This window comes from Sinocyclocheilus anshuiensis, unplaced genomic scaffold, assembly GCF_001515605.1.
Source record: "Sinocyclocheilus anshuiensis isolate Anshui unplaced genomic scaffold, SAMN03320099.WGS_v1.1 scaffold55, whole genome shotgun sequence".
In the NCBI taxonomy this organism is placed as follows: Eukaryota; Metazoa; Chordata; class Actinopteri; order Cypriniformes; family Cyprinidae; genus Sinocyclocheilus; species Sinocyclocheilus anshuiensis.
In genome coordinates this window covers 3,213,731-3,237,331 of record NW_015549647.1, presented here as the reverse complement: position 1 = coordinate 3,237,331, position 23,601 = coordinate 3,213,731, and the positions used below count along the sequence as shown (strand labels likewise).

The 23,601-nt window shown below is 39.2% G+C and overlaps 2 protein-coding genes across 2 annotated transcripts in view; one reads left to right on the top strand and one right to left on the bottom strand.

The window, feature by feature from the left end:
• Positions 1–1,315: 1,315 nt before the first annotated feature.
• LOC107660091 (G protein-activated inward rectifier potassium channel 1-like) lies at positions 1,316–13,783 on the top strand. The gene is made up of 4 exons (XM_016449312.1): positions 1,316–1,401; positions 3,875–4,777; positions 5,195–5,411; positions 11,342–13,783. Exons 2-4 carry the CDS (start codon positions 4,100–4,102, stop codon positions 12,064–12,066), a joined length of 1,620 nt encoding a protein of 539 aa, XP_016304798.1. The 5' UTR covers positions 1,316–1,401; positions 3,875–4,099; the 3' UTR covers positions 12,067–13,783.
• Positions 13,784–19,144: 5,361 nt separating this feature from the next.
• LOC107660084 (INO80 complex subunit D-B-like) overlaps positions 19,145–23,601 on the bottom strand; it is a 9,772-nt gene continuing 5,315 nt past the window's right edge. The window contains 6 exon segments of the mRNA XM_016449301.1: positions 19,145–20,613; positions 20,616–21,263; positions 22,251–22,408; positions 22,484–22,716; positions 22,804–22,937; positions 23,146–23,252. Coding sequence (XP_016304787.1) covers positions 20,375–20,613; positions 20,616–21,263; positions 22,251–22,408; positions 22,484–22,716; positions 22,804–22,937; positions 23,146–23,252 — 1,519 coding nt within the window. The 3' untranslated portion in view covers positions 19,145–20,374.

Sequence of the window (23,601 nt, the reverse complement as noted above, 5' to 3'; positions counted from 1 at the left end):
GGGCTTTTAAAGGCATCACTCTGATGAACTCTGCCATCTAGTGATTATCACATGAGAGGAATAGGAGTAACTGATTGGACCTTCTCAACCTGTCATTAGCTTCCCACTGTGCCGATGAATTTATTTAGTAAACAAATGGGCAGACTTTCTTTTCCAGAGTCAGAGAGGGGGTTTTTAGTTACAGCGCCAGTGGTGGTAAAATCATCTTGCATTATTCCAATCGTTATGTGTCATTCTCACCAGTGACATCATTAGAAGCTGCATGGACACATTTCATCACATTTCATTATGCTCCGTCAGTCCTCCTCCAGCGGTATAATTATTTCTTTAAGTCATTAAGGCTTTCTGGAGAAGACAGGGCAAGAGTCTTGAGGAAAACCTCAGCTGGCATGAAGCAGTTGCGCTAAGCTAACAGTCACGATGTGCTTTTGCAGCATTCAGACAAGTGCATGTTGTGTCTGATGCTTGGTCTAATAAGCATGCTGTTGGTGTTTGCATGTGTATGGGATTGTCCTTGGTGCAGACACCCTTAAGCTTGTTCTACACTAACCCGATACTTCACAACAAACAGAGCATCCTAATGGTGCACTTGGATTTGAATGCTTCCAAAAACAACAACAAAATAGCCTAAACTAGCAGGTTCAGCAAAAGGACTTAAAATAGCCACATCCTGTATTTGTGTTTGCTTTCAAAAGAGCTCACTGTGCATGTATAAATGTGCATACTGTGTAATGGGAATAGAAAGATCAGAACTGAGAATGGGAGAGACATACCATTGCACAAGATGCTCTTTACAGTGGAAGAAGTTTCAAGATTATTAAAATGTTATTCACGCTAAGAAACAAAAATGTTCTTTTAAGAACTGTTCAGTGAAAGGTTCTTTGGAAAACCCAAAAGCATTTTTCTATCTACCCTCTTAAAAATAAAGGTTCTTTATTGGCATTGATGGTTTCCTGAAGAACCTTTAAAATCCATGGAAACTTTCCATTACACAAAGGAAAAAGGTCATTTAGATTTTTTAAATGTTTTTCACAGTAAGAAAAAAAAAGTTTCTTCTAAATACTGTTCACTAGAAGGTTCTTCAATGGCATTGCTGTGAAAACCCCCTTTTGGAACCTTTATTTAAGAGTGTGTGACATCGCTGTGAAAATCTCATCTTTATTTGTAAGAGTGTACCTGATGACGTTTGTCACAGTCTTCCATTGTGGATAGTGCTGACACTTCCAGAGCAGCAGAGTCAGTCCATTATAGACTGGGAGTCATTTGCATGACTCCAAAATAACACACTAATTGTGTCCTTATCTTCCAGCACCCTGCCTGGCTTGAAATGGGAAGAGATGGAAAATCTCAGAGTTGGAAAAGGACACACAGATGTCAAATACAGTTTTGGAGAGAAGTACAGTGAGTGTTTTTCTTTAAGATAGTGTCAGAAAATGACGTATAGCTGGGTCATAAATAAGCCCTGGTCATAACAGTTTGCTTTAGAAGCTTAATCAAATGAAGAATGTCTTTTGTTAAAGAAAGCTTATTCCCTCTGCTCTGTCTGACACTGATGTGACAGTATATTCATCACCTGTATCTTCTTCATCCATCATTTTGACACATAAAGGGCCAAATATATTAAAGGCTGGACATGAATTATTTTCTGATAAATTGTACATTGGTGAAAAATATTAGATGACCTTCAGGGTGGTTGACTGTTTACAGAAATTTCTGTCAGAAATATCAGTGCAAGATCAAACGACTTTAAAAAGTGTTTTTGTTAGAAAATAAATTAAAACATAAAACTAAATCATCTGTAAACTGTACAATATGTTTGCCTGTTACTATTTTGCTATGGAACACCTTTACCTGCCCTGACGGCTCATTCAAAGTGCGCATGTCTGTTTACGTTTTTAAATGGATAGTTCACCCAAAAATGAACATTTTATGTTTATCTGCTTACCCCCAGGGCATCCAAGATGTAGGTGACTTTGTTTCTTCAGTAGAACACAAACGAAGATTTTTAACTCAAACCGTTGCAGTCTGTCAGTCTTATAATGGAGGTGAATGGGAATCACGGCTTTGAGAGTCAAAAAAACATACACAAACAAAACCAAATTAAACCCTGCGGCTCGTGACGATACATTGATGTGTAAAGACACGAAACGATCGGTCTGTGCAATATCGTTTTTTACCTCTGATGCACTGCAATGTCTGAACTGTTCTGAGCGTGTCCTGAGCGCCGTCCTCGACAGCCGGTGCATGATGCGTCGTCGTCGTCTTCTTGCTTTACGGCGGATCGCAGACTTATAAGTGCATTACCGCCACCTATCTCTCAAATGGACCATTGACACTATCTACAATCTCAATTAGGAGTGTCAATGGTAATGCATTGCGACATTGCATGAATCGGAGGTAAAAAAACGATATAAATACTGTTCAGTTTCTTGCACAGACCGATCGTTTAGTGTCTTTACACATCAATGTATCGTCACGAGCCGCAGGGTTTAATTTGGTTTTGTATGTCTTTTTGACTCTCAAAGCCGTGATTCCCATTCACCTCCATTATATGACTGTAATGCACTTATAAGTATGCGATCCGCCGTAAAGCAAGAAGAAGACGCTTCACGCGGCTGTCGAGGACGCGCTCAGGACAGTTCAGACATTTGCAGTGCATCAGAGGTTAAAAAAAAACGATATAAATGCTGTTCAGTTTCTTGCATAGACCGATTGTTTTGTGCCTTTACACATCAATGTATTGTCACGAGCCGCAGGGTTTAATTTGGTTTTGTTTGTGTATGTTTTTTTTTACTCTCAAAGCCGTGATTCCCATTCACTTACATTATAAGACTGACAGACTGCAACGGTTTGAGTTAAAAATCTTCGTTTGTGTTCTACTGAAGAAACAAAGTCACCTACATCTTGGATGCCCTGGGGGTAAGCAGATAAACATCAATTTTTTTATTTTTAGGTGAACTATCCCTTTAAATTCTGTCCTTTTAAATCTTGAATTAATGCTTCATGCATTGTCTTGTTTCTAGGATGAGCTGATGGTAGTTGTAATTTCTGGACTCAATTGCTTACGCGAAAAATGTATTTTGGAAAAATCCAAAGACCTTTGGAAAAAAAGAGCACCTTTTTTTGTGATAGGCTATGTAAATTTTGTCAGTGTACAAATGTGCTCAAGCAGCTGCTGTTGCTATGGTTATTTCCTCACGTGAATGCAAATTGTGTTTGCAAGCATGTATTTAGCCACTAATTCGAATTCGAAACTTGTGATTACTAACATCTGAAAATGTAACTGATATTTAACTTTCCATTTTGAGTTCCATTGGGGCATTAATTAATTAGGGGAGTCCCCCCAAACCCCAACCCTCCTCTAATTCGCATCCTGCATATTGGCTGTAAACAAACACATCTTGCAGAGATCACGTTGTATGCAGCACTGTTCAGAGAAGCATATTACAAACGTAGCAAAAAATATGTATCCAACACAAGAACACGTGTTCATCCCTCCCCCACTTCCCATCTCCACCACCCTCTCAGAGAAGTTTCTCTTATTTGTCGGGGCTGGAGATGGAGTTTGAGAGCTGGAGGCGCACCGAGAACAGTGAAGACGAACAGAATCAGATAACAAAGCTTTCCAGCCGCCAGGATCAGCAGAGGCGGTGAGTTAAACTTGGATAGGATCCTTAGGGCGTCAACCAACTACCATCTTATCAAATTTGGTGTAATACACCTGGGGAAACAGGAGTGGATGAAGGTGGAGGAGGAGGAGGGTACCACGCACCAAATGCTAGACTGCGCCAAACCAATCTGAGATTACAAATTACTCGCATCCATATTTCTCCACACTTTACAGCCTTGGCTGAGTGAGTCTTTTTTTTACTAGTTATGCGGGTTTGGAGAAGACAAGGAGATCTGCATCGCTCCATCCCAAGATCAACGAGCTGCTATTGACAGCGGTAAGTCCTAAAAATAACTTTTTTTTTTAAATGATCTGCCCAGAAATGCGGGAGACTGGTGTACCTGAAGTGTGAAGAAAACCGAAAACATTTTGTCAGGAACAAGCACGCAAAGCATTCTCGTATATCTGGGACAACTTTAGCCGTGAAGGATGTCAGCGTTGCGGAAAAAATTTGGGGATGATTATCAAGTGGTGACCACTTCGGCCAGCGGCGGCGGGTTCAACCAGGCGGCCCCCGAGAAGAAAAGGAAACGCCAGCGCTTTGTGGACAAGAACGGCCGCTGTAACGTCCAGCACGGGAACCTGGGAGGAGAAACCAGCCGGTACCTGTCGGACCTGTTCACCACGCTTGTGGACCTCAAATGGCGCTGGAATCTATTCATCTTCATCCTTACCTACACGGTGGCGTGGCTCTTCATGGCTTCAATGTGGTGGGTCATTGCCTTTATACGTGGAGACCTGAACCAGGCCCACGATGACAAGTACACACCGTGCGTGGCCAATGTGCACAACTTTCCCTCCGCTTTTCTGTTCTTCATCGAAACTGAGGCTACTATCGGATACGGTTACCGCTACATTACAGACAAGTGTCCGGAAGGCATCATTCTCTTTCTCTTCCAGTCCATCTTGGGCTCTATAGTAGACGCTTTTCTGATCGGTTGCATGTTCATCAAGATGTCCCAGCCGAAGAAACGCGCAGAGACGCTGATGTTCAGCGAGCACGCGGCTATTTCCATGCGTGACGGCAAGCTGACCCTGATGTTCCGGGTGGGGAACCTGCGGAACAGCCATATGGTCTCCGCGCAAATACGCTGCAAACTACTCAAAGTGAGTATACGACTGGAACCAAAAAAAAAAGAAAAGAAAGGGAGAAAAAGGAGAGAGAGAGAGGAAATGAAACATATAACACATTATGTGCGGGTTACATTAGGAGATCTCGCAGTTAAAAATAGCCTATACATAAATGAATTTCAAACATAACGTGTGAATATAATATTAATGGGTTCAAGCTAAGGTTCATTCGATAACCTATCATTACCTCAAGCCTAGACAAATGAGAAAGACCTGTAATTTGATTTGTTCACCTACAGTGGATAAAGTATTGATCCCCTCCATGAGTCTTGGATGCAACAGTCCCTTTTGGATCACTGTAGATGCGTTAGACCTGGTCTTTCTCTCTGACTCACACTCCATCATCTCCCCGTTTCATCCTAAATATTTCTCTTTCTCTACCTTTCCCTGCAGTCCCGCCAGACTCCTGAAGGCGAGTTTTTGCCTCTGGATCAACTTGAGCTGGACGTAGGTTTCAGTACCGGAGCCGACCAGCTTTTCTTAGTGTCCCCTCTAACGATCTGCCATGTGATCGACTCCAAGAGCCCATTCTACGACCTCTCGCTCAGGTCCATGCAAACAGAGCAATTTGAGATTGTGGTAATCTTAGAGGGGATCGTGGAGACCACCGGTGAGTTTTAATAACACACACAAAGAGAATATGCTGAGATGTCAAAAAATTGGCAGAAACCTGTATCTGAATGCTGAAATTTAATTTAAATTATACACCAAATCCTTCATAGTAAATTCCCACCATAAAATAATGTTCTTTTTAGCAGCATCATATGACCCCTTTAACATGTTCAGATGTTTTAGAGAAATAGAAAAAAAAGGTTTTACGCAAATGTTCCTTTTGATTTAATCATACACATTATTTACAAACCAGTGCTATGCAGTCAAGTTTCTAAATCCCTATGCTTTCAATGATTTTCTAATGTGGGTTATTTTTTTGCGCAATAGTAGAATATTTGTGTAGGGTTAAGATGTTTGGGTGATGTGCTTACACATGTGTGGTTCAGTGCGTGTGTGAGTCAGTCTGCAGAAGCAAGTTTGCTGGTGCAAGTCGGCTTTTTATGATTAAAAAAATGAATGAATGTTGGTGTGCAGCAAAGATGGAAAGCGAGAGAGAGATAGACACGTGTTATGTAAGAGATGATACACAAAGTTAGTCTTTCATTTTGCTCTCTGCCTCATGGTTCCGTAGTCTGGCATGCTTAGAGATTAAGCCACCTGTCAATCAAATCACAGCTCACCTTTATTTTCTCACCCTGCAGCTTCAAACTCATCGATCCGTACATATACAAGACAGCACACACTTACAGTAAGAAACAGCATTCGAACAAGCAACAGCGGAAAATCTCTGCAGCATACATGTTGTATGCACATATTCAATTAGATTCAGAATCGCATTTTCCATGGTTCGATTTAATTAACATAATCAAGAAAATCATATATATGCTGTCTGGTCTTCCTTATTGATGGCACATCTGAATATTCCACCTGCAGAAAGTGAAGGGCTTTGTGGGTAAAAAAAGAAAAGAAAAGAAAAAAAAGCAGAATTATGTACAGTTAGTCAGCACTCTGTTCTCCCCATTGTGAATCAGTTTCCATAGCAACTAAATCGGCCCCTTCTAAAGCGGTCTCCATACAGTAAAGTCTCACCGGCTGTTTGAAGTATGGAGACGAAACTTGTGTTTATCAGCCTCACAAATCAAATACTAATTACTGCTTATCAAATAATTCATTAGACATTTTTAATTATGTCCTGTAATTATGGCTAGGTTTATGACGTGCATGTGGGAATGCAGCAGAAATTTGTTATGCACGTGTGTATGTGTGTGGGCGTTCTTGTGTCCTTCAGTTCTAATCTTCAGGATTAAAGTCTTTGTTTAGACACGTCTCTGTATATGAAAGCTCATATTTCACATAAAGGATACCGGGGCTAGTTGTCACAAGGGCTACGTCTCAGTAGGGCAATTGTTTTTATATGTTGGTTTCAGATTTCTCCAAATGAGTTCCATTGAAGAAACAAAATAATCTATATCTTGGGTGGCCTGAGGGTCACTACTTTTATTTGGGAAATGTTCATTTTTGGGTGAACTATTCCTTTATTTGGAGTCAAACTAAAATGACTATTTCAAATTTCTGTAATAGCTGCATTTCTGTAAAAGGACACAACATAAAACTACAGGGGCATAAATTAAGATAAAAGGTCATCTATGTAATCAAAGTAGGTTTAAACCAAAATGATTTTTTTTTTCGTGAGCATCAGGTCAGCAGCTTGTCAAATATGCTCTGTGTTTAAAAATATTCCAATTACAATTCAATCTGCTGGCAAAAACAATGGCTTGATAGTTTTAATAGTGTGTTACCTATTATATTTTTGATGTTTCATGAATTGTTGTATTTTCTACATTTAGCTGAAGAGCCATTAAATAGACAGTAATAGGCTTTTAAATGGCAGGTATGATACATCTGAAAAAAATGTGCAAAAATTATAGAGGTGCAACAGCGTATCACTGATGCAGTACCCTTAAAAGGACAACTTTGTAACTTATCTACCCCTAAAAGATGCATATGAGTAGTAAAATATACAATTACGTTACTTTTAGGGATAAAAAGGTACAAAGATGTGCCTTTAAGGATACTCCCACAACGACAAACTGTTATATACCTAAAGGTACAATTTTTACACATTTTTGTACCCCAGCACTGCTATTAGAGCATGTTGTCACTAAAAGTGTGTTCAGCGAACTGTATCTTTCTTCTTGGACAATCGCGGAGGAAATAGCCTTTTTGTAGCTGAAAATGTAAGGCGCTTTCCTATACAGAAATGGACTCTGGAGTAACAAGTGTGACAACCAATCCCAGTCTCCTCTATATGATTCTCACAATGTGGCAGGAGGAAGATTTAGACATTAATACATTAATTTCCTTCAAGCAGAGAGGCAGCGACTTCAAGGCCAAGGAGTCTCAGCGGAACAGCCCTGAGCCATCCATTGCCCTCAGAGATAAATATGACAGCTGTGCCAGCATTCACATCTCTCAAATTATTTACAGCTTTTCACATAACACTGCAAAAATGTGTCTCTGAAATATAGCAAAAATATTCCTGATGCTGAGCAAAAACAGAATGTGTTAAGAAAAATTACTTGAAACTAACATGATTATAGCCACAAGAAATAATAATGTTTTGAATATTAAGTAATTTTAGTTAAAAAAAACCTGCATTACATTTATAGTGTTTGTCATTCAGTCCTTTGTAATTTGCATCTTCAAATGATGTAATAACCTTGAGATGTAAATTCTTAAAGATATATAATCTTAAACAAAAGCACTTTTGAGATATATTTTATCAGTTGATGTGTTTCCAGGGAATCAAACATTTGACCTCAGCATTGTAACATTGTTCTACCAGCTGAGCTGCAGAAATGCTGGTAATGACATGATGAATTAAGACTATAAAACTAGATTTATGATTAAAGCATTGTTTGATACAAGACCACAACAAAAGACTGCATCTCAGAGGGTTTTTTATATTTTTTTTTATTACAAATTTCCTCAAACAAGAATGTTCAGTTATCTATAATGGTCACTGCTTGGAAAAAGTTGTCAAAAACTTGTTGAAATATCACTCAGAAGTAGATCAGAGTTATTTTTCTAGATAAAATATGTTCAAAATACATTCCTTTAAGTTTGAATACCTTATGCAGATTTTAGTTCTCAAATAAATGTTTCTTGTTTTAAGTATAGATATTTTGGTGAATAAAACAAATATATGATTTTTTTTATTTATTTTATTTTTTTGCAGTGTGGAGAGCTTCCAGTCACTTCTCCCTGTCATGCAAATTACATCTTAAAGGGTTCTTTCTCCAGTTTTCAATTTCAAACTTCATGGCTTTTCCCCCAAACTAGTTTCCCAACGCATCTACACAAAAAAATATAATGAGATTCAAGATTGTTTGTGTTTTGACAAAAGAGCATGACACAGATTAGCCTGATGCTAAGATTGTGGTGCCAAACAATTTCGATTAAATGCAATCTGTATACTTCTCTTTAAGCCTCTGTGTGACAGAACAGTTTGAACATTTAAATATGATGTAATTAAGATAAATCCTATTGAAGAGTATTATTTACTGAATGATTGTAGCATCTGTGAGTGCTTTTTTTTTGTTACATTTTATCAGATGCCTGATTAGGCAGTTATTGTCACTAAATTGTCCAGGTCAACATAATGGTGGTTAGACCATGTAGAAGTAGTTAGACCATAGAAATAGTTATTTAAAACTAAAACCTTTTTTGTTCCTTTAAAAAAAAAAAACATTAACTTAAAATAAAATATTTTCTAAAAACCTGTTTAATTTCGGCTAGTTGCCCAAGAAACTCATTTTCATTTAGTTTTATTTATGTACTAAATTAACTAAAACTGGAATAAAAAATAATAAAAATTATATAGACATATTTTTTAAAAATTACCAAAAAAAAAACAACAAAATTACCAAAACGTTAACTACAATTAAAATGAAAAAGAAATATATAAAAATACAAAAATAAATCAAACTATTAATAAAAACATATATAATAGTATATATAGTACATATATAATAGTAAAAAAAAGCCAAATATAATAGTAATGATACTAAAATAAATTATACTAAAATAACACTGGGCTAGATTCAATTACAGTGTCTTAGTACATAGTGAGAAGCATGGAATATTAACCATTTATGCTTGGAAGAAAAATGTATTGGCATTATTCATTGACTTTTTATTTTTAGATCTTGGCTTGTGGTTTGAGAATTCCAGTTTTATTTCTTGTGCTTTCAGCAGTGCGAGTAAACAGGGCAGCTCGGTGCAACCATCCCAAGGGGCCTCAGTAAATCAAAAGGGAGGCACTGCTTCATCCCCTCAGGACCACACACTGTGTGTCAGCGAGATACAGGAGAGAATTGGGCCCAGCTGCATGGTCAATTACTGTTCAGAGCAGCCAGATAGTAGAGTTTACTGTTATCTCACACCACAGAGAGAGAGACAACAAGAGAGAAAGGGAGAGTGTGAGATGGGGATGGAGAGGAAGTCGTGATAATGATGGTTAGTGCTATAGGTGTGTTTGGAAGAGACTCTAAAATGGACAGGAGGGAATGTGGAGCGAGTAGGGCAAAATGACGGAGAGGGAGCAATGACAGAGATGACAGAAACAGGTCAGGCAGAGCACCTCTGTGGCAATGGAACCGAACACTTCACCATAGAAACAGATTATCCCTCTTGGAAATATAAATTGTTCTCATAACTGTCAGATGTTGGAGTGTAGCGGTACCATTTTTTTTCTGGTGGAAGCTAATGTGCGCGAACGTTCCTCCCAAACGCAGAAATGAAATTTGTCGTAATGGAAGAATATGGAATGATTATGAAAGCCAAAATCGCGGGGAGCCAGACCGGATTTTAACTCTGGCAGAGACCTTACCTTCCCCTCTCCCAGCAAACAGCAGAAAGCCTGTTAAATATTTCATAAGATGAATAATATTGTGTTATACTGCTAAGCCCAGGATTTGTCAGCTCGAAAAGCAGGGATTTTTTTTTTTACTGTAGTAAGGGAGGATAACCATGCCTGTGTTTGTGTGTGTGTGAGAGTGTGTAGGTGTGCGATGGTCGTAGGCGGCAACGTGAGAAAAGAAGAACGTTCTTGAGTTTCAAAAATGTATAATGTATGTTTTGTCTTGCTGGGTTTTTATATTTAGGTCTGAGATTTATTATAATGTGCACTCGCCGACCGTCTCTTTTTAGACCACGTCTGTTTCCTTCTGTCAGTAGAACGACACAGCAGTCCCAACGATTTCTAAGCACCTTCATCCAGCTGCTCAAATCCCTGCATAGAACAAAGTCCTCAGCAGTATCTCTCCTGCAAACATCTCAAATCTCCTCTCTTCTGGCCCCTACTGCACTGAGGCACAGAGGTAGACACAGAACCACACTCCTGCATGGAGACATGGAGATACGGATGCTGGTTTTCAAGGAACCGTCTTCGCAATTGCAGATGGAAGAAAAACGCGCCTTTCTTGTGTCATCAAGAGTACTCCGCGTCAAGCGTGGTGTTGCTTTTCAGTCGGCAATTGTCTTATCTTAGATTCCTTGCTATTGACTGATGTAGAACGCCGTGTTGCAAATCTGTTTGCTTGTTAGGGGGTTCATAAAATGAGCTCTTTATAGTTGAGGATTTGCATGCTTTAATTAAGGAGGGATGTTCGCTGGTGTGGGTGATACACAGATCTAATGAATTTCCCACAGATAAAGCTCTTGTTTTCATGCAACCAAATGGACCATGAACAGACGTTCCCGTGGGTGTTGCTCAACAGTAAATGCGCTCGTGTGTGTGTGCGTGCGCGCGCACACCCTGTCAGTAATGCATCTATTAGTTTTAGTCACCCAACCATTGTTGCACAGTACACTCCTCTGAAACAGATTTGCTATTGCACAAAGCTTTATGAAGATTCTTCTTAATGAGCTGCACCATCCCCTTCATTCGCACTTTGTTTAATTCATTTGTTTCTTGTATTGTTCTAGGTATGACATGCCAGGCTCGTACATCGTACACGGAGGATGAGGTTCTGTGGGGTCACCGATTCTTCCCGGTAATTTCTCTGGAGGAGGGTTTCTTCAAGGTCGACTATTCGCAGTTTCATGGCACTTTTGAGGTTCCCACACCTCCACACAGCGTTAAAGAACAAGAGGAGAGTTTGCTCCTGTCCTCGCCTCTGACGGCGCCCTCTCTGTGCCACAGCGCAGGTGGGGTGACAGAGGGCAGCAGCACTCTTGAAGGTCTGGAACTTCAGAGTGATGCAGAAACTGGCTCCATCAATATAACAACCCCCATGCCAACCACCAAAATGCCTGCCAAACTTCAGAAGCTTACGGGACGGGAGGCCCCCATCCGGGACGGAATGCCCCGCAAGCTTTTGCGCATGAGTTCGGAGATCACCTACAATCTGGGTGACCTGCCCGTCAAACTCCAGCGAATCAGCTCGGCTCCGGGCGTGGCAGAAGAGAGGCTTCAGCCAATCAGTGCTGGGCTGAGCCTCAATGAGGACAGACTGGCTCCCAAGCTGGGCTTGGTGGGCGGGGCTGAACACATCAGCCAATCAGTGACAGATCTGCCGCCGAAACTGCAAAGGTTGGCTGGAGGGGTCGGGGTGGGTGGAGTTGGAATCGGAGGACGAATGGATGGTCATCTGCCTCCCAAACTGAGAAAAATTAATTCGGAGAGGTTCACGGGCTTGAGTTTAAAATGAACTGATTTCTATATGTATACACGTTTTGCCCATTTACCTCCTCTGAAATTGAAATTGAGTAAAAGGGACAATCTACAGTATACTTATAGCAATTTATATATGGATAAAATATTAGATTAATGCTAATCCTCTGCACAATCTAGCATGTTTTTACCACAAACAGCATGAAAGGAGAAATCATTTTCAACATCTAATTGCAGATAATATAACAGTACTCAACACAATTTAACAACTATTCAGTATATCTCTTTTATATTAGCCTAATAGCCAAACTTGTTTTGAGGGCTAGCCTATATTATGTATATCTTAAAATAGAATATCAATATAATTATCAGAATGCTATGTCAGTTTTCACTGATAATCCATGGTAACTGATGTTTCTAAAGAAACCAATGGCTATAACCTGAGTTAGCCATTTGGTTTTGCTTTTTTTAATCAGTGGATTGGTTATTGTGGTTCACAATAACACATCGAGAGATTAGTTACTGTGGTCTTTAGACTTCAAGAAATGAGCGCTGTGCATTTATGGAAATGTAACACATTTTTGGATTAAGCGACTCAGGTTTTGTTCTTGTTTTTTTTTTTTTTCTATTGCATGACCTATCATTTCATAATCGAGCCAGATTATCTCACATCAAAGAATAAGCCTTAAATATAAGGAGCCAAATGTAAAATACCAACCATCGTAGACGTTTAGTTTGAAAAGCTTTTAAAAAGTTTGACACTTTTAAAGCTTTTATGAGCTGTTTGTGGAAGAATAAGGCTTTCTCACAGTATTTCACATTTGGCTCCGACTTTATCTATGATGTTTTGTCAATGATTGTTTCCTGCTGTTCTCAGTTTAGAAGTTTAAACTTAGTTGAAATGTTCAAATATTTTCCTGACCTGAATGACTTGAGAATTGCGATGGGAAAGATGGATAAAGTGGGGGGGAAAACCATCAGACACGCAGACAGAAAAGAGCACAATGGATGTGTAGTATATCTGTTTTAATATTCTTTATAGATAAGACCTTGTCAACATTGTTATGGCTTTGTTTAACTCTTGTGTTTGAAAACCGAAGCAATAAGATTATAAATTGCAGTGGAACTTTTGACTGGAAAAATCTCGTACCTTGTTATGTTATGTTAACGTTCAATGCTTTTACAGATTTCTAATTGTGTTTCTCTCAATACATTCTATTCTACTTCTGACGAATGTTAGAATGGCAGTTGGAGTGGTTTATAATACTGTAATAAATGTGTTGTGATGTGTAACAAGTCTATTATGAAAGGAAACTAACGCCTATTATCCACCTGAGAACCATCATCACAAAATAAGTCCAAATGAATCAAAGCTATGGGTGGACTTGCCCATGTTCGACGCAGATGTGCTCATTGTTATTGGCAGAGGTCTTCCCCACAAATAAAGCAGTTTGATCTGGTTTGACCCAGCTGTGTGGATGACTGGCAGTTTGCTGCCCAATGCTGCTCTTTGGAGGTGTTAGATTGCTTCAAATGCCCTGAGAATTCTATTCTATTTCTATGAAAGAACATTTTCTGTGCAGAGAAAGCTACATTTAGAAAAAAGAAAAAAGTTTGCCTGCTTTTAATCATCATTGCAGTATGTAACTTTTCCACATGCTTAATAACTGTTCAGATAATAACAACTGAATTTTAAAAAACCTACTCTTCATTCATATTTAATGAAACAGACAAGTGCCACAAAAAAACACAGACGTCGGCCTAGTAAAAGGTCACGTGAGCTTTCATTTATTTATCATGATTTATTATTTATAACGCTTAAGTTGAATAATAAAGCTTTTTTTTCTGTTACAAATGGGCAGGTTTGTCCTTTTCATGTACCCCAGTGACTATGCAAAACATTGTACCGTAAAGCATTTCCCAAGTTATAACTGCAAAAGTCAACTTGCATCTGATACAGACATTTATTTGCTTCACCTTTCAGAACAAAATGAAATGTGGATGTGAAGTGTGAAAGAGACAATGTGAAAGCTGCATGAGAGTTACGTTAGATATACAAGCTGCAGGGGCTCCACGCAGTTCACCGTTAAATGAATCCCTCGATACAACTTCCCTAAGAAACATTAACACATTAACTCTCCACAGGGGACCAATATCTTGAACTTCTATCAGCAGGAAGCTAATTATAAAAGAGTGTGTCTGTGTGTGTGTGTGCTAAAAGGAAGCTGGTGAAATTCAGAGAGAATATTATCTTGTCACTAAATGTCAGATTCAGATGAAAAGAAGGGGTTTGTGAAGGTCAGCCTGCTCTGCTTAAAGAGCATTATTGCTGTGACCTGCTCGTCTCTTCAGAGAGCTCTCAGAACCTGCCATCCCTTTTAATTTATTTTCCCCTGCAGCCCGATGTCAAACGCTCCTTATTTCATTTCATCAGTTCCATACTTAGCGATCTAATCCCATCCTATATAAGATTAGCTAAATTAATGTACTTTCAAATAACCATTAATGAGTTCCTAAATTGTTTCTGCTCTCCAATGGTGACAATTAAATCACTCTCATTTAAAATGAACTACTTTGATGATGGAATAGATGGGGAAAGGCTCTTACACATTAATTATAGATAAACAAAGGCAAATCCTTTGTTAATAACCTCCCGGTCAAATCTTTGCTGTTTTAAAGGTGGTAAGAATCTCCAGACGTCTGGGTCAACTGTACGTGTTTACTGGTTTGCATTAGGTACATAGCAGATCAAAGTAGAAATCTTATACTTCCCAGTTCAATAGCAATTTAACTGTTTAATTTAATTCACACAGGACAAAAAGGGTCCTGTCCAGGGCCACTTTATATAAGTCTTGAGGTTGGCACAGGATGGCACTTGCCACAGATAAATAATGGCTTAAGGGCTGGATGGACGTGAAGGCAGCATCAAATTGTAGGAACAGGATGCTCTATCCGTGTGGATATTCCCTGCAGGGACAGGGACAATGTGCTGTCTGTTCTGAGGTGTGTTTCAGAGAAAGTGTGCCATTTACCAGCTTGTTGTATCCGGGTGATGCACTTGAGACAGTTTGTGGCAGATCATCCATTCAATTTAACACTTGATTGTTCTAAAGACGTAAAGAAAAGCTATGATTAGATATACAGACATGCCTTTTTAAAGACCATATTCAGTAAAAAGACTAAAAGATTACATATAGCTAATAGATCTGGTGCTGTCTGATTCCAGGATTTGGAATCAATGAAGATGATTCTTTTTTTAATCTTGAGCAAAAATAAAATTCTCTGTGTGACACATCATGCATCATTACTAGAGAATGATTTAAGCAATTTTAGGCATTAGTGTCACTACAAATAAAAAACCTTGAACCGACATTGATAAAATTACAAAAAGAAAAAATATGTTGGTTCATGAAGGCATGATTTCATTCACTCTTAAAATTAAAGTTTCTTTATTGGCATCTATATGATTCCATTAAGAATCAAATTTCACAGAAATCCACGGAAACTTTCCATTCCACAAATGGTTCTTTATAGTGGAAAATATTATTTAGATTATAGCAGTGTTCTTCACACTCAGAAAAAAAAAACGTTCCTTTTAAAAACTGTTCACTGAAAGGTTCTTTGAGGAACCCAAAATGTTTTTTCTATGGCATCACTGTGAAACCGCACTTTTGGAACCTTTATTTTTAAGCCTCCCCTTATTTGTAACACATACTGCATTTTGTAGAAAACATTTAACATATTTCAATTAAATTAATAGTTAAATTATAAAAACAAAGTTACTACTAGTGTCAAAAATCTGATGGGTTAAGTTAAAATGGGACTACACAGAGTGAACTGACTTAACTGGTGAACAATTGATATCTGATCTGACATCAAATTAGTTGAATATTAGGGTGCTATTAGTGTTGGATAGAATAAATCGTCTGCAGACTTCAACCCTTGGGAGTTGGCCCTTGTTTCACGTCAGAATCGAAGAATCAATTCTTCTTGCAATCAGTTCCCAGCTGTAAAAAGATCCATAGTGCCTCTAAATACACAAAATACATCTGTTCACATTGTTCATAGTGTACTAGACACAATTTGCAGTGATCCATAACACTCACATATATAAAAAGCAACTAATATCAATGGTTTAATAGACTCTTAAAAAGAAGATACTCTGAAGAATGTTGGTAACCAAACAGTTTTGGTTCTCATCGACTTTCATTCTATTTTTGTCCATATAATGGAAGTCAATGGGTACCGAAACTTTCTGGTTACCAACATTCTTCAAAATATCTTCTTTAATGTTCCACAGAAGAAAAAAAAGGTCATACAGTAAGTAAGTAAGTAATGTTTATTTCTATAGCACCTTTCAAGAGCAAGTGTCACAAAGTGCTTTACATCAAAATTGTAAAAAATAAAATAAAAATAGACATAACAATTAAAAGAACAGATTAGACAAAAGCAAGTTTGAACAAGCGAGTTTGCAGCTGCTTTTTAAAAATGTCCAGGTTTGGAACGACGAGAGGGTGAGTAAATGATGACAGAAGTTTCATGGATGGATTATCCCTTTAAACTTATTAAAAAGGTTACAGGTCTCAGTTTTTGAAAAGAGGTCTCATCAAAATATTAGCAATTCACAAGATGTGAACCCACACTTTGGCTAGCCTATAACAACAGCAACGAAGAGGCTGATGAACAGCTAAAAAAAAAAACATTTGGTTATTGGACTGAAATAACTGTGTGGGTGTTAAGGACAATCCATTTTCTGAGGCATTGTGAAATGTGTTCGCTCCAGCAGTTTACCTCGGTGCCTGCAGGTCAAGAGGCCTTGACGTTAACAGATACGTGCAATGCACCATTATGCACTGGACCACTTTGATACTTCCACACGATTGCGCTTGTAGAAGCTGTTCATGTGGAATCATGGGGGCGTTAAACCTTGTCATGGCCTAACGGCAGCCCTGGCATATCTGGAGCCATAATGATAAAATCTCATCACTGTGACAGTTTATGCAACTGCCATTTCCCTCTGCCAGTCTCTCCGTCCTCTCCCTCCCTCTTCAGCTCTGCTTGTTCCCCTCGCCAAAAGCGTGAGAGAAACCGCCGTTACCACATTTTCTCGCCACCTGCTTTAACAATTGTTATGTGGGAAACACGTCTGTGCATGAGGTCGCAGTTGTCATGTCACTGGCCATAATAACATCCATTACATCAGACTCAATCAGCGCGTCCCCAGAGACGGCAGCCCGTGATTAACTGGTCTGTCACCCATCATTTGACGCGCCATTTGTCAGTATCACTCTGCGGCGCGTTGGGTAGGGTAGTGCTTCAAACTGAAACATTACCGAAGAAGCCACATGCTAAGAGGACTGTGCTATGAATGTTTTAGCAGACGGCGACTGCAACGCTACAACAGAAATAGAAACAGCGCCGGAGTTGAAGGCAGCCAGCCAGGCACTTAGAGCGGGAGTACAGTATGGGGGCCGTTGCTAGGTAACGCCAGAGCCCCGGGCTCGCGCGGAGGAGCATCCTCGCGCCCCTCTTAGCGGTGCGATGAAGGGAAATAGATTTGCATCAGCATTAGCATTATGAGCAGTATCGTCGTCATCCTTAAACGCTTGTTTCATGTTACTAATTTCGAGCGGTGGGAAGATACACAGAATACCTCATTTCGTATCTCTGCTATATCAGACAGAATCGTGTATTTCACTCCAACTTGTCATATACACTAGAAGCATTTCATTCGTGAACGAGTCTGTAGTTTTGAACGAACCGTTTTAACAGCGTTTCTAGACTAACAGCCTGCTGCCCCCCTGTCGGTCAAAAAGTGTCCCCATATATCTTTTTATATATACTTTTATGGTTATAAATCCTTTTTTTTTCTTCTTATGTGTGAGAAACGGCTGCGTGAATGAACTACCCCAATGAATCAAACCGAATCGCGAACGATTTCTTTTTCAAGTCGTTTGAATGATTAAAAGAGTGATTCATTCGCGACCCCTGCATTTAGCTCTGATTCTAAACAGGGCATTATTGCTTAAATACAAGGGGAAATTATTCTCAGGTCGGTGTAATGGATATCATGTATAATAATAATGATATTTATCAGTAATATTTAACTGTCTGGGGCTCGTGCCCCATTAAAACAAGCTCGCCCCTACGCCTCAAGATTGACGGGTTGACCTGCTTAACGAATACATACACCCCTTGGCCTTGACTGAACGATTAGTTGTTCTCTGAACGAGAATGGGAACGGAACTGAACAAGGTCAGCTCGTTCGGAACTGAATGAAGGACATTTCGTTCGTGAACGAAACTAGCACGGCACCTCGTTTGTAGCCTACTCTAAAAGTCGACCAAATGAAACAAAAATAGTTCTTCTTTGTGGTCATTTCTCGAATTTCATTCGAAGTACGTTTCGGTCCACATTTTAACGCATTGGTTGAGGACATCATTCAACAGACAAAAATACATTTGTTTATTTGATAAAAGGATATAATATAGTCTACACAGAACAAACTCATCTTTTTTGTTAACTAACAAAAGATTTGAGTCACTGGGATGAATCAAAATTCCCAATCTCTAATATTCTCCCTGTTGAAAAAAACAGCATATGCTGGTTAGGTATGTTTTGACGCTGGGATGCTGGTTTGAGCTGGTCCAGGCTGGTCCTTTGCTGGTTTATGCTGGTCCTTTGCTGGTACCAGCAAAGGACCAGCATAAACCAGCAAAGGACCAGCTTAAACCAGCATCCCAGCGTCAAAACATACCTAACCAGCATATGCTGTTTTTTTCAACAGGGCTCATTGCAGAAGACTAGACCACATTATAATTCCTTTGGCGCCCTCTGCCTTTTTTCCAAGTAATATTCACGTCGACAACGTAGAAGTCCACTGTTAAATCAGTTGTTAAAATATTACAATTTAACAGCTCCTAGTTTGCAATTACAATGTTTAGAAAGCCAGCCAAAGGTCCTATACCTTATGAATCATCTCTGTGCCTGGTACTTTTTAGTTTAATCCAGATATTGCAGTCTTGTAGTGCTATCACAGTGTCTTCTTTGCAACACAAAACTCGCAAATTGCTGTTGACAGCACACTGAAATAATGAGTGCACACAAAGTCGTGGTCATAGCAGTTTTATTTCACACATTTCAAATAAAACAAATATAATTTCTCTTACACATTGTCTACACACCCACACCCACATCCAAGCACTTAAGTAACAAAAAGTAAACGTGTCAATACATAAAAATACCTTGAACAAAGAAGAGGACCATACCATTTTAATAGGTTATAATAAACTTTTTCGTTGACTTGATACATTCAGTGAATAAGTATAAAAAGTATATGAGACGACCCTCGGTGTGCAAGGATTTCTGTCAGTATGCCTGTTGTTGGTAAAAGCAGCATTATCTGGTACAACGGCAAGTCTACCAAACCACAATTTTATACCATTATCCGTTTTATAAAGATACCGAATTAAGGTTATACGTCATTGTTCTTTTTAAAAGCTTAACTGCCCAAACACAATTTCATTATATTGGTCAGTTAGATATACTGATATATAGATATTTTCTGATGTGGACATAAAAAGAGGCTTTCTTAAAAGCCACTTTTGGTAAAAAAGCATCTGCAACAAAGATAAACAGGAAAATGCAAATGTAGACTTGGCATGACATGAGGGTAAAGGCATCATAACTACTCTCTTTAAAAGCCATAACAAGATAACTATAGCTTTACACCATTTATTTCCCACAACTGCTATCACTTCAGCTAAAGGCCTTACACAGGAGCACACTGAACATTCAGAATCGAAGTTTAACACCCTCAAGTAACTTTACGGTAACGTGAGAAGGTAATTACTTGTCAAAAACAGGGAGTAAATGCAACTTTTCATGTTTTCAAGAGTGAAATTTTGTGCATTTACAGATTTTTACTTAGTGACAATGCAATGTGTATTTTGTTGATTTGCAATACACTGATTATAAAGGTGTTACACAGCTTTTATGGCAGGCACTTACACTCAGAGCAAGACCCCATAGTTTAACGGCTACTAAAAGCACATAAACACCATCTGCCAAAACAATACGTTTTTTAATCATTACATGGGACAAAATAGTGATACAACCATGACACCTTTCCCCTTGTGTTTGCCACTGACAAACTTGCCCATTACCTCTAAGCAAGAACCACATTTTCACCAGTTACCACACATTTTAAATAAAACTAGTTGTGCAGACTGCTACTTTATAAATATATTAAATATGCATTTAAGGATACAAGTGATATTAATGGCTAAAATCCATCTATGTTTGCTTTTCGAAAAAAGCAACTATTTTTAAGCAGACAAGGAAATTTATTGCTTGATGTTCTTTCTTGTTGAGGGAAAACGATGCAGAGGACTGAGAAGATGGACAGAATGACCCTGACATTTGGGGGAGAGAAAAAAATCACCTGCAACATGTTCCCTGAACACTGTGACTGTAGCAAATTGGTTCCGCCTGCAGTTCAGGCCTGGTCCATAGGTGGCGCCGGTGTACTGTGGTGCGGCTGCAAGTCTGCTGGGATCCCACAGTGGTTGAACAGTGTGGGGAGAAGGTGCTTGGTTTGGGATGTTTGTGAGGAGGGCGAGGATGTGGGTGTGGAGCGAGTGACCGGCACAGTCTGAGGCAAAGCGGAGAGGGCCGAACTGGGCTGACAGGGGGCCGAGGACACGGGGGTCATTGGCGTTGAGAGGGCTGTGGACATCAGCAGGCCATCCGAGGCAATAAGGCTGTGAAATTGTGAGGAGTCGTTGAGGGGGAGGGCGAGAACGCCCCAGGAGCCATGAGAGATGTCCTCGTCCTTTCCAAACGGCAGATTGCTCAGATTCACTTTGGAGTTATCCATCTTCGCTAGGAGATGAGGTTGTCTCGGTGGGTATGTGCTGTCTGTGAGTTGCCCCGCAGAGGATGGAGGAGTGAGAGGGGGTTGTGGTGATGGAGGTGATGGGGGGAAAGCATCTTCAGAGGTGGGGAGCAGACTGGGGTCCAGCTCCAGGCTGGAGAGAGTCTCAGCAGATAGTCGTCCACTCAGTAGATCCACGACTCCCCCCGGCATGCTACGACAATCTATCGCTTCTACGGGACCAAGCTCAGCCATTCCGCTTAGACATGCAAGGGATTCTGCGTATGAGCCCATGGCCTGCAGAACACGAACCAATTCTTCGGCTTCCTCAGAGGTGGGCAACAGCTCACTATTCTTGCCTATATGACAAACAAACATGAATTATAGAATACCAAATTACTGTAAACAGATCGACGAAGCAAGGAAAGTAAGTATTACCAGAAAACAATATAAAAACAGATATTATATAAGGCTGGGTAAAAAATATAAATTTTCCAATTAGATATCAATTCTTAAAATTCCAACGTCAAACTTTTACTATATGCCAGTGTTTCCTGCAGCCCCACAGCAAAAGACATCTTATTTATTATGTTTGCAGTCAAATCTTAAAATATGGAGCCTTAAAAATAAGTATTTTATCCAGAAAGGACACATTGAAATAATCAAAAGCAGTGGCAATTAAGATATTCAGGTAACACTTCACAATAAGGTTCATTAGTTAACTACTTTAGTTAACATGAACTATGCATGAACGATACTTATACAGCATCTATTAATCTAGTTAATTTAAATATTTACTAATGCATTATTAAAATCAAAAGCTGCGCTTGTTAAGATTAGTTAATGTGCTGTGAACTAACATGAACTAACAATGAACGACTGTATTTTCATTAATATTAACAAAGATGAATAAATACTGCAATAAATGTACTGTGCATGGTTTGTTCATGTTAGTTAATACATTAATTAACATTAACTAATGGAACCTTATTGTACAACGCTACCTATTCCCATTCATCAAAAAATCCTAAAAAAACTAGCATTGCTTCCACAAAAATATTAAGCAGCACAACTGTTTTCACCATTGATAATAAGAAATTTCCTGAGCGTCAAATCAACATGATTTCTGAAATATCATGTGACACTGAAGACTGGGGTAGTGGCTGCTGAAAATTCAACTTTTCCATCACAAGAATAAATTATATTTTAAAATATATTGAAATAAAAAATGGCTACTTTAAATTGTAAAAATATGACACAATATTACTGTATTTTTGATCGAATAAACGCAGCCTTGGTGAACATAGGACACTTCTTTTGAAAAATCTTACCATTAAAACTATTACCTTCAAAAAGATCAAAGTCCTGCAGGTCATCCGGGAGTCGAGGAAGAACATCTGAGAAATCCTCCTGATTTAACTCCAGGTCATGTGGAATGTCGCTGATGTCATTGGTGATGTCATCTGGAAATTCATCTGCACTTAAATCAGGAGTTAAAGGGCTCCTGCAAAACACAAAGATGATGAGTGCACACTTACAGACACACGGATACACACATTCAAACACACTCGGCTCTCACCTTATGCCAGAGGGCTGAGTGGGCAGGCACAAGATGGAAGGCAATCCCAGGTTACCCTGGGGCTGCGCGGGAGGAATGGGTTTCTGAGGGCGCCTTGGTGCTCCTCGCTTTCCTTTCTTCTTATGCTTCTTAGTGAGTGCTGGAGGCTTGTCTTTCTTCAGTGGTCTGTGCCGCTGAATCTGCTGGTGGTGGCGGTACGTTCTCTGGCTGATATCACCTCGAAGGAAATTGTCCTGTAAAGCACCATTAGCACACGACACAAGGTTAAATTAGTCACTAGCAAAAGTTTTTTACGCAATGAAACGTCTTCTGTTTCTCACCATTTTCTTGGCATGCTCATCACAAAGTGGCGTCTGGTGCGTGATGTCAAAGACAGGGATGGAACACTGAGCTCCATCTGCAAAGCGAGCGGTGCAGCTTGAGAACAGCTGCTGTGAACGGTTCTGAAGGATATCTACAGAGTGCCATTAAGGACACAACACAGGGAACACAGACAATCGTAAAAATGTAGTCTATCACCAAAGCAGATGGTTTGTTGAAAAGTCACAGGACAAATTGTTCTGAAATACAGACGAACATCCAAAAGCAGCCAGCTTATGTTTTACGGGTACATTTGAGTTGAGTTCTGACTAATTAAAAGAGTAAGAACTTTGAGAGGATACGCTGAAAGCAGTGCCTAGTGAACGGTAAGGCTGAATTTCTGCAGTTTTCACCTTTCACGACAGCCGAACACAACCCTGAGTCATCTCCAGACAATGGCACTGCAGTGCTGTGGAATCAAAACACATAGGAAACCACTACTGCAACATGAAAACGTACAAAATGAAGTGAATATCGAATGCACATTAGGGGTATAAATCAGATGTTTCATTACGATATGATCTGACATTGATTCTCTTAACCTGTTATACAATATTTATAAAACTTTTGATCAAATTCAAGGGCCTGCAATTTCAATATTAAGATATTATGTGCCTATTATACACAACCAGTTATATTTTATTAACTTAAAATGCAACCAAAATATTACTTCAACATTTAATTTAACTCTCTGAAAATCTCACTTGGGACATTTACAGAAAAAAAATATATATATTTTTTTTTAATCACTTAAAAAA